The sequence below is a fragment of the Sesamum indicum genome, linkage group LG2, assembly GCF_026168435.1.
Source record: "Sesamum indicum cultivar Baizhima isolate 11 linkage group LG2, ASM2616843v1, whole genome shotgun sequence".
NCBI classification, from domain to species: Eukaryota; Viridiplantae; Streptophyta; class Magnoliopsida; order Lamiales; family Pedaliaceae; genus Sesamum; species Sesamum indicum.
Genome location: NC_142658.1, coordinates 1147908 through 1159359, shown reverse-complemented (window position 1 = coordinate 1159359; position 11452 = coordinate 1147908). Strand labels below are relative to the sequence as shown.

At 35.8% G+C, this 11452-nt stretch overlaps 2 protein-coding genes across 4 annotated transcripts; both read right to left on the bottom strand.

The window, feature by feature from the left end:
• Positions 1-72: 72 nt before the first annotated feature.
• On the bottom strand, positions 73-5175 carry LOC105177681 (uncharacterized). The gene has a single exon (XM_088877976.1). It carries the CDS (start codon positions 865-867, stop codon positions 220-222), a length of 648 nt encoding a protein of 215 aa, XP_088734102.1. The 5' UTR covers positions 868-5175; the 3' UTR covers positions 73-219.
• A 423-nt stretch (positions 5176-5598) lies between these two features.
• LOC105176391 (vacuolar protein sorting-associated protein 9A-like) lies at positions 5599-11113 on the bottom strand. Of its 3 annotated transcripts, none has more exons than XM_088877975.1 (5): positions 10708-11113; positions 9661-9770; positions 8762-8956; positions 7805-7984; positions 5599-6537 (listed from the first exon to the last, which is right to left on the bottom strand). In XM_088877975.1, exons 1-5 carry the CDS (start codon positions 10766-10768, stop codon positions 5695-5697), a joined length of 1389 nt encoding a protein of 462 aa, XP_088734101.1. In that variant the 5' UTR covers positions 10769-11113; the 3' UTR covers positions 5599-5694. The 3 variants fall into 3 exon arrangements, with proteins under 3 accessions (XP_088734101.1, XP_088734099.1, XP_088734100.1); XM_088877973.1 differs by having other exon boundaries at positions 9661-9808; positions 10708-11104; XM_088877974.1 differs by having other exon boundaries at positions 8786-8956; positions 9661-9808; positions 10708-11083.
• Between the last annotated feature and the right edge of the window lie 339 nt (positions 11114-11452).

Below are 11452 nucleotides of genomic sequence, written 5' to 3'. Positions count from 1 at the left end.
CTCGAGTATCACTGTCAAAAATCTTGTGTAAAAAAGCAAGAAATTAAAAAGAAAAGGAAGTAAAGAATAAAGAGAGAAGAAACGAGATTCTACACAATTTTGAATTCATTTACATTAGCACCTCCAAACCAATATAATGGCTCCAGCTCCATCCCTCACCTTACCTCCTCCAGACGGATAGTTATTGTCTGAATTTAGTACTACTGCCCATTTTACATATCATACCGTTGTCAGCGGTGGTTCAAATTTACTGTTTGGCAAATGAATCTGTTCAATTTTCAAGCTTTTCAGCTCCACCCCATTAAACCGTCTCTTCCAAATATTCACCTCATCGCGGCCTGCCCCCGGCGGCGCCACCCTCTTCACCACCGGCAACGGTGGATCCATTTCACTAATATCCACCACCTTAACACAGTCTTGATCACCACTATGATCACAATAGGTCTTCAACCTTGATCTTCTTGAACTATTCACGAACATATCCCTGCTAGTTCTGCAGCTTCTGCTTCCACTACTTCTTCTGCCGGCGGCTGTCACGGTGGTGCTGGCATTAATCGTATTGGTATTTGGCAAGAGGGTTTTGCCGGAAAAGAGGTTTTTGAGCTTGATGTGTTTATGGTGGTGGTTGGCGGCGGCCGAGGTCGTGGTGTTGGTGGCCGGAAAGCCGGTGACGCGGTTGTTTCTTTTGACTTGGCCCACGCAACTGACTGTTGGGGAGGAGGGCTCGTCGGCTGTTGTTGGATCTTTGTAGTGGTTGTTTAATTTCACGTCTTTGATGGATAAGCGGCAGAAGATTGGCAAGAATTTGCTTTTCTGGTGGAATTGCTGTTGATGAATGCTGTAGTGATGATCATATCCATTGCCCATCTGTCCTAATGGCCTCTCTGTGTGTGTTCTTATGTGTGTGTGCGTGTGCGTGTTTTATATGCTGTTGTTGGTGTTGCTATGTGTGTGTGTGTGTGTGTGTGTGGAGAATTGTGAAGTGAAGTACAAAGAAGGGGATGACCAAGACTGAGTTTTGAGTGTTTTAAGAGAGAGAGAGAGAGAGAAGCACATGAAATATAACAAAGTAGAGGAAATCAGAGAGAAACATGTACGTATAAAGCACATATGCACATGTCAATTTATGTGTATGATCTCATATATATACAGATAGCATGGATGTATATATCTTTTATAAAATATACTTTATATAAAGAGTCAGGTATCCCATCCAACTGAAAGTATTATTATTATATACATCAAAACTAAGAACTTAGCATTCAAACTCCAAACTACGTAAGGTAAAAACTGGTAAAGAGGCATTATTATATCCATCCTATATAGAAAAAAGAAAACGTTTCTGTGAAAATCACAGCAAACAATCACGATCATTCTTGACTTTACAGTATTAATTAACAGTCAATTACTCCTATATCTGCAGTTATCTTCTTTGAAATTCAAAACTCAAAGTTAACCTTTCGTGGGAAGTCAAAATTTTTTCATGTACTCTTACCATACAAATATTAACATTGTTTGATCCTGGTTATACACTCATGACCTTTGTCTTGTCTGTTGGGTAAAGAACCATAACTCTTTTGCGCCTTAGGAGTTTGTTCAAAATCAGCAGAATTTTTCCACACCATTAGCAAGATTAGAGGCGTTGAAACTTTTATTGGGTTTGTTATAACTCTAACTTCTTTGTAAGAGACTACTGCTTTGGAGTCTTCTAAATCCCATAATTTGAAGCTGTCCTTAGGCTATATACCTTGAACCCCTTTTCTTTCTGGCGTTTTCTTTTAGGTGTTTGACGCAAAAATGATTCTAACACTATGCGACTCTGTACATTTAAAATTCTTCTTAATTTTGTGTATTTGCACTGACTTATACATGCGATTTAATTGAAATTGTTCACCGAACTACCGTCTTAACTGTTAAAACGTATGTCACAATAGTGATACAAAATGAGGTTCTCCTAATCAGTTTAAATTCATCATTATAAAAGTCAAATCTATGTAGAGGAGTACGAGAAAAGTGATGGATATTATCATGTAAAACAAAACATATTTAACATGCAAAGTTAATGTAATGTACTTGTATTAGTATTACTTTCAAACAAGAAAGCGACAGATATCCATCTTGGAAAAAGGGAATTATGACTAGAATGATTTCACACCAAGATAATGAAGGGTGTGTTACCTGCATTTTCTTTGTCTCAAAGGTTTCTATCTTTTATGGACCTAATGGCTTGAAATGTAGTGCAAGTATGCAATGTGCAATATGATGGCAGTTGTTTTGTCGTCACACATTCACACCACTAGGCTATACCCTCTCTATATATTAGGCCATTTTCACATATCATGCAATACTGTTAGTAACTAAACCATTTTCATCAGTGTGTATATTTTGAGGGTCTCTATGCATGCATCCTTTTGGAGTAATCTTAAAGCTTGGAATATCTATTTTCACCTCACCTCATTGCACCATTGTCAATATTTAGTTTTTTATGATTCCATCTCCCTCTCTCTCTAGGAGAGAAGAAAAGGACTGAATTCTTTGGACTGTATCATTTAAAAACTCATGAAATATGCAGTCATTGGTATGTTAGTCTTGTGACTAATTATTCCCTTTGAAATGAAGTTAGGAATTGACCAAATATAATATTAATACAAAGACATTAATGAAATTTATGCAACTTCATAGATTAGTAAATGTATACTCTAGACCCCTTTTTACAACTCAAATAAATATTAATCCATGCTAGTTGATTACAGGTGTATATACTTAATTCAATTTAGGGTTGGTTGCTTAGAGAGGGGGAGGGGGAGGGGGGCTGAATATTCGGGAAAAGTTTATTTTGAACAATAAATGAGAGTGTGAAAAGTTGGTCACTCTAAATAATAGTGTCTTTACTCATGTGAGAAATTAGTATTATTTTATACATAGGACCATTCTTGATAGATAGACAATACAAGAAGCTCCCAACAAAGGGAAATTGAGACTTCTACTCATGGCCTCTCATTTCTCTTGGGCACCATTGTTCTGTCTTTCTAATGCCCTATCTATTACCTTTTCTTTTTCAACTTTAAGTCACAAGAATGTGCTTCCAAGAACTCTCCCTTTTCCATCATTTAACTAAGTTCAGGCCAAAAAACCAAAAAAGAAAAAAAAAATGAGTTCCAATATATTTGTAAAAGATAGAAATTCTTCCTACAAAAAATAATTACTTATATTACGTGCGTGTAATTATTTTACTAGTTAAACAAGAGATATTTCTGAGTAATATTTGTTGCTTAATATATAGTGTAATTTTCAGCAAAAGTAGAATTTTTGTTCTTGAGAAAAATGATGTAAGAAATGCATGCATGGTCCTAGTATTTGTTAGCCTACAATGGCCCTTTATGCAAAATTCACTCTCAGACAAGGCGAAAGTCAATAAGTTTGGCTGCTTAACACACTTTATGGCGTAGTCTCACATATCATGAAAGTGGCCTTCAATGTTATCCCTATCAAAATTTAAAGAAATAAAATGTTGACTTACCATCTCGTTGTAACATTAATTACCACTATAACATAGTCATTTAATTATGAGAAATACATTAGGCTACGAGTTACTGTGGACAATTTTTTGTGCAAGAAAATCTACAATATTGATACTATGGGCTTAGGCACACAAAATTTACATTTCTTGAATATTATGTCTAACATTGTTAACTATGATTTATGATATAAGAAACTTTGAGAAGTAAACTTTAATTAATGATTTGAAACTATAGACATTATATTTAATTTGGATAATGACTTGCTAGCCGCGATACCAATCTCTATGAGAAATCACATTGAAAGAGGAAAATAAATAATTTATTAACATATTAGTTTTTAGAAAGATTTAGAGATAGTCGGATTTCCAAGCTTGATCAACTATATACATTTGGGTGGAATAACAATTGAAAAGTGGGTGGATTCATCAGCCACTCAGGAAAGTCTGAACTAAACCTAATTTTAATAAAATAATTGTAGTCGGTGTTTCTCAATTCCTTTTTATTTAATTTCATCACTCATTTATTTGTTTTGGCCATAAAGGGATTTCTTTGAAAGTATTACTGAGGGTTGGAGCTAAAAACATCAGGACAAAAGCAGCAGCACCTATTACCCGACCATTCCATTTGTCAGCATGTGCAAGGCACGTGTTAAAGTCTACCTGGGACCCTTCCTAATCTTGAAACATGAAGAAACAGACACTCCCCATAACAAAATCTAGAATTACCTGTACAGAAACTATTACTGTTCTAATGCAGCACATCATATTCCAACGGCTGAAAAGTGATAAATATTTATTTAATAATTAATAAAAATTAAGTGTAGTGGGCTTCTAATTAATAGTCATATTTGAGATTAGGGTGTTTTTGTCTCAAGAAAGGGCAACAAAAAGTTGATAGTATGTATAAAACTTTGGTCATTCATCTTCTTACCTTTTCCATTTCATGCTCCAATGTATTAGTACCATCATTGGTTAGACTGCATATTGTTTGTGTATCCTCTTTTATCTCGCACTTTTTTCCCTCTTATCCTAATCTTCCACTTAGCCTCGTGACACATTTACGTCATCTTTACTATGTACGAATTTCCTAAACTATTAAACAAATTTAGCGTAGTGCATTTTAATAAATGCAAATAATACTCGTCTATCTAACAATACCAAAGAGTAATGCATTAAAAATACCTAAAATAAAGCACAGAGGACTATCATTTGAACGCAGTAATGAATTCTTCCACTAAAATCAGAGGATGAAGCACAGCATGAATGAAAAACAAAGAAGCCATGAAGAAAAGGTGCTCTAAGAACTGATGTTTTGCCAGATTCTGTCTTGGACAGATTTAGAAATAACAGCATATCTTATTCTTAGAGCGTGCATGCATGTATGCCCAAATAATTCAAGCACCCAATGTTCCCAGATAACAGATGTATACACACTTTGGAAGTTGTAAAAGCTAACAAAATCATAATGCAATGTATGATGCAGTAGTTGAGAAAAATACCTTATCTGCTTGGTGGGTTGGGCTTGCCTGGCTGAGGAGACCCCCAACAGCTGACATGAAAAGCTGATCATCATCCAGATTATATAATAAGCACCACACTAGCTTTCTTGTGTCTGCAAGCTGTCTTGTGTGGCTGATTCAGTGGTGGCTTGTTTCTTTCTGCAGATCCCAATAGACTGTGAGAGTAATGAAAAAGAAAATTTTCGCTTTTCGCAACAATGATCCAATCAATTAGCAGACAAGCAAACGTGCAGCAGATTATATATTTACAGGAAAACTAGTAGATATTCCTCTGTTTCTGCTTTTCATTATTTTATGTAAGGTGTCTTTTATGAGTCCATGAATTTGATATTCTCCCTGTATTTTATGCCTTCACTTGGTGCAATTCCAGCAACACCAAAGATTATATATATGTAAAATATTTCTGAGTAGTTCGGGTCTCGGTTTAAAGTTGCATCTTCATCAGGATCCATCCTCCTGATGAAGAAGCAACTTGTATTTTCTTAACACATGTATTAATTATAACACAGCTCAGGCTTATATCCTTCTTTCTGCAGGAGTAAAATTGAAAACCATAAGTAGTGATAAAATAATAGCTCCTCTTTACACAAATTTGGAATAAATTGTAGTGTACATCCTTCATCATTGCATTGCGACCTGATTAATTTTCATAGTTCATCTTTGAGAATTTTCATTTCCTTCCTCGCCTGGAAATTGAGGGGCTGCCTCGTCTGGTGCCCTTAATTCAGTATATTCCAATCCAAAGACTGATACATCTTCTGAATAATTGGCTGCTATATTAAGGTCATTTTGCATATCATCATTTGTATGAGCTTCCATTTTCTTTCCTGATTCCTTTGCAATTTCAGGCTGCTCTGGGCGACCATTGGATAATGAAGGAACCGAAGTTGTCACACCCAATCCTTTAGCGAGGCAGACATACTTGAACACTAGTTGCTTATAATTATTTAGCAAGTCTTCTACATCATCAACCGTCAGGTCACCAGCCTGAGAATACAAGAAAGCAAAATCCCGAAAGCCTCGGCTCACCTCATCTTCCTTCAATAGTATACTAGCCCCTTTGCTTTGTATGTCTGAGATTGATGAAATTTTATTTAGAGATGACTGATCTTTCCCATATGGTTCCTCGTTTCTGGATATAGTTTCAGGTGATTCAACAGAAACCTGAGGATGTGTTGCTGAGCTCTGATGCCTCCTAGATCTCAAAGCTGATTTTGGCTCCACAGGCTCCATCCTAGGAACATTGCCCAAACTTCCATCTGCTTGACGCTGTGTATCTGAGCACTTGGAGAGTCCAGAAAGAAGTGTTTGAGCAGACTCCATGTTCTTCTCAAATTCAATTTCATCCATTGAGAGACCTTTTGCATCAATATTCATTATAAACGACTCTACAGAAAGCATGTTGGTGAAGAAATAAGCTGCTTCTCCTACCAAGCGAGTTTGTCGTCTAAACCGTTGTATATATGATAAGTTTGAATGCAGTTGAGGTAGGTTGGCCTGTATAAGATAACAAACATCCCAAGCACATAATTGAGTGTTCAGGAATTTCAAGGAAAAATTATATAAAAGAATAACCTGGTTCTTAACAAAAGCACCAAACAAATATTTCTGAAGCACAAGACTGCAGCATCATGACTCCACAAGCAATATGCAGTATGATAATCAAAAGCTAATTTGATATAACATGAGCCAGTGACAAAAGCATTCAGCATATAGCTAGAGAAAGGAGGATTATAAGATCTCCTCCAGTGTGATACTATTTGACAATCTTGACTGTTTCTTGCATTTGTTTTAAGTTGTACTCTCCATCAAGCTGCAATCTCAGGGATAGATAACTCACTCATGTTTATGTCGACGATATATGTCAGAGTGGAAACTCAGACACTGTACCTGACATTGTCTGAGTCAGGTAGCTCTTATCAGAAAAGTGGTCAGTTCTCTAACATATTAAGTTCATGGAAGTTGGTGTTCTTAGAGATTTTGGCAAGGGCACAAAAATATAATGAATGAATGTGGGCCTCAGAATATTCCTGGCAGCTGGGATTCTGGGAACCAGACTTTCAGTTTTACAAGCATTTGGAGAGAAAGAAAGGCAATCTTTATTTTCCAATAGCAGGTTTGCGGAGTTCACAAGTGAAACAACAACATTCTCTGGGCTCAGACAGCAAACAAGCAACACAAGCATTTTGAGATAGTGGCTTGTTGGCAGGATATAGCAAGTCTTTGTATAGCATTATGTATTTTATGAAGTCTTCCAACATTGAATTGCAGGCAGATCTTATGAAAATGTATGTTCAATCTCCTATTTTCTTTGCATCAACAAGGCCCAATATAAACTCACTACAAACTGAAGGAAAAATTTTTGCACAGCAGTATTCCAATTTGGCCTTGTCATAGGATCCAATATGTCCTCACTTGAGCAACCATAAAGCCAAACAACTACATGCAGATAAGCCAAATTCTCGTTAGCATCAGTACTCCTTCCTCCGTTTCATATAAACATGATATGGTAGTTTTAGAACAATCATATGAATAAGACATACAAAGCATTTCTGAATTTGCTGCACCATTTTCAGCATACATAGTAGAAATGTAACAGCAACAAACACAGTTCACTTAATGTGGCTAAGTCAAAGAAATTGGATTTGTTACAGTGCTGCATGTGTCACTAATATTAAACCAAAGAGAATCTTAAAGCAGAACCATATAATATCATTTGCTAGAGTAAACCTCCAGAATACAGCATATAAAACTGCGGAATTACCTTTATAGTCACGTAAATGAGAACTGGGAGAAATTCATCTGCTCCTGGATGATCTTCGTTAGATGCAAAGGAGGCATTCAACAATAGGTTGCTGATGACCTTGCAACAGTTCAGAATGCAGACAAGTTTGTCTCTTGGTGCCTTGTACATGTTAATCTTTTGCAGCTCTTTTTGGGCAAGCTACCAGATAGGATTACCAAAATGGGGTCAGACTTCTGATAGATGAACCCAGCGAAGGCTTGATGATTCTCAATAAAGAATTTAACATTAAATGAACTTCTTAGTAACCATCAAGGTGACGTATATTACTATCCATCTTCCTGATACCACCATGTAAAGTTTATTTCCACACCAATACTACCATCAATAACTTGGTATATTTATTACATCTCAAATCCAATCCACAAGGTATAATTCAGCATATGAAACACCTAATCAAAGTGATTGGCTACCTTCACAATGCTCGGGTAAGCATTAAGGGCACTAATTAATGGCCAAATGTGGGCACAAAAAAATAAATTTTGATGAGCTCATAGAAGTGAGACATGTTAGAATAGCAAGACATTCAGGGAACTCAAGGGGTAAATAGATCAAACTAACTGCATAGAAAGATTAAATATCCATATTCCGGTCTTTAGTTAGGAAACAAAGCTCGGCCTGCAGCTTACTGCTGAGGGAACAAACGTGGAACCCCCTTGCCCGTATGGTATTTGCAGCCCATATTGTTGCTTAAATTCATTTCCAAATTAAACATATGACCAAAGCTAAAGTGTTCCTCTAGCAACAATAGATCTTCTATAGCCTCTCAGTGTCTACTATGTTATGTAAGGAAATATTGTATTATGAATTTACAATTAGGAAACATAAAGAAGGCCTGCAGTTACTCCTCATTGTGGCTATCACATCCCAGTATCTTTCACATGGAATGCACTTCAGGAGCATTTAAAGAAAACTCACTTTGGGTTCAATTCCGGCACTCACCAGCCATGAAGTTTCATTTTGATACGTAGGTCTGATATCCAAATTCTCTGGTTGAATAAATTGTTGTACTAAACTCATCTTCTCATGAAGCAGTTCATCGGCTTTCACATCTTCTGGAATTGAAGCAAATACCCGTGTGAATAACTTTGTCATGACATATTTCTCTAGTCCCTGTAATTGAAAGGATAAGTACAAATCAGAAGCATAGAAAGTTCTTTGGTCATTGCAATAGAGAAAGTCATCTGACAACATATAAAAGGTCTAGATAAGGGAAAACTATCAAACATGATCTATTTATTGAAGTTATCATGTAATATTTAGCATGCAAAGATAAAAACATAATTTGATGGCAAAAATAGCTCCTGAAAAGAAAGAGAGATGGACAATTACACAATTCAGTACAAAAATATTTTGAGCATGAATTTGAAATAAAAAGAATATCTACCAACATCAAACAAGACCAATTTGACTGCAAGCAACATTCAACATGGGAATCCAAATTGCAATACCATAACCAAAATGTTGACATATTCTAAACTTAACTCACATCAGCTTGCTCCAGACTGTCTAAGCACATATATATAGACAATGGAGTTCACGTGATGAAATAAGAGGGAAAAAGATGGCCCAATTCCATTGAAAAACATAAGATATATGTAAAAATATTGTTATATAGTCATCTATTTACAAGCTTGTACTTTATTTGTTCAATAGGGTGGACAGTTCATGGTAGAGCTAAGATACAAATTAGCCTGTCTTAAGATCATATAATATATCAACAAACAGAATTAAATAACAAGGAGATGAAAATAATAGCAGAAAAGAAGATGTCTAAGTAAACTAATCTTGTGCAAAGATAAGCAAGGATTACTTACTTCACCTGCGCTCTCCAAATCCTCTTCTGATGATCCAGCCCAAAGGGAGTGAGCCCTGAATGTTGCTTCCATATTGCCAAGAAACTCCTGCACGGCTGCACTGTCTTTTTCTGCATCGGGAGCATTGTTCAAAAATGACACCATAAAACTGCAAATATTTCACCTCAGATACAGATAGTGGGCTGTCGTTGTTGACAAGCAAATAAAAGAACATAAAATCCTAAAATAACTATGGTTTGAAAATGTTATCATACATACAGAATTTAGTTACTTTGGTTCATGCTTAAAGAAGATTTTCCAGATCCCAAAACGACGAAAGAAGGAAAATAAGGAAAGAAAAAATAAATAACCAACCAACTCAGTGCATTTTCTACGGCAATAAAGTAGCATATAATACTATCAGTTTGAACATCAATTCCTTAGCCTTAACCATGTGAACGGGCATATGCAGTCTTCACATCATCATCATTAAATAGTGACAAATAAACCAATTGATATAATTACATCACATAAGTAATGAAGTCCCTAAAAAGTGAGGCGGATTACAAAAATTCACACTTCCAGTATCATCGCTGCATAGATACAGTGCATTAGCAGATGAACCTGCACACTAAAGGAGCATAAAATCCAGATGTAAATGAAACATTAAGAAGAAAATCAACAACTCTTCGGAGTTAAAATTAGTCAAAAAAAAAATAAATTAAAATGTTAATCTTTTTAAGTTAAAGCAGTATGAACTTAACTCCAGCTAGCTACAACTAACACAAAAAAAAAAAAAAACCAACACAAACGAAATTCAGAATTACAAATCAATTTTGAGAGCTTAATTAAATCCAGAAACTCATAAAAACCCATTATACTCAGCATTAACAAGTACATTAATTCACTCCAAGCAGCACGAGCGACAATTCCAGCTAGCAAGAATTAGCACTCAAAAACCGTCACTTCCAAGCAATGCTTCTTGTTAAGCTTTCGAACTCAACAATAAATGAAAGCTAACACCAATTGCACGCCTACACACAACAGTGTGTATTTACATAACACCACCTTTTAATAGCTTTAACGAATTCAGCGGCGGAGGGGTGACGCATGCGCTCGAGGAAGTCATGCCATGTCAGGGGCGCCGTGGACGAAACGAACACGTCGGAGTTCTCCATCGCCGATCGATCAGTCCACCGGCTGTTATTTACTGTCTTCGGTTTTGAGCCAGCGAAAGAGCGTTGTAGTAAGGATTGAACATAGAAACTGTGAATCGGGTCGGCCCACTATCTTATCCAATAACTTCAGGGTCGGAGCCTAAATTGAATTTTCCATGGGTATAACCCGAATTCTTTATCCAAACCCGTTGAACCAAGTTCGTTTTTTCGTCGGACCCAAATCTTAACTTGAATCTGATGCGGTAACCCAGATTTCACCCCTGCCAATTTTATATACAGTGCTCTCAAAGGGAATATGTAAACTTTTTTTAAAATACTTGAAAATATATATTCTTAAATAAAAATACGACTTTTAAACAAGAAAAATAATATTACGAAAATAGAATTGGTTACCTAAAATTAGGTTTTAGGTTTTTTATTTTTAAAATAATTTAAGCAAAAGTGTACGTTTTGTCCCACCTATGAAAGTGTAAATAATTCATTATAAAAAATAATAATAAAACAATTCATCAACCATATATTGTATCACCAAAAATACTATTCTTAAATTATTTTCAACAATAAACATATAAACGCTTAAAATAAGAGATCGAAAAACCCCATTGGTTCGATTCATCTAAAAGGATATTTGGTTA

Excerpts from the sequence above, each read along its gene's own strand:
- LOC105176391 (XM_088877973.1), bottom strand. The coding sequence starts at position 10,817 with ATGGAGAACTCCGACGTGTTCGTTTCGTCCACGGCGCCCCTGACATGG. Across the intron at positions 9,809-10,707 it reads TTCGTTAAAGCTATTAAAAG|TTTTATGGTGTCATTTTTGA; the intron begins GTGGTGTTATGT and ends AAATATTTGCAG. Across the intron at positions 7,985-8,761 it reads GTGCCGGAATTGAACCCAAA|CTTGCCCAAAAAGAGCTGCA; the intron begins GTGAGTTTTCTT and ends CCTATCTGGTAG.
- LOC105177681 (XM_088877976.1), bottom strand. The coding sequence starts at position 867 with ATGGGCAATGGATATGATCATCACTACAGCATTCATCAACAGCAATTC.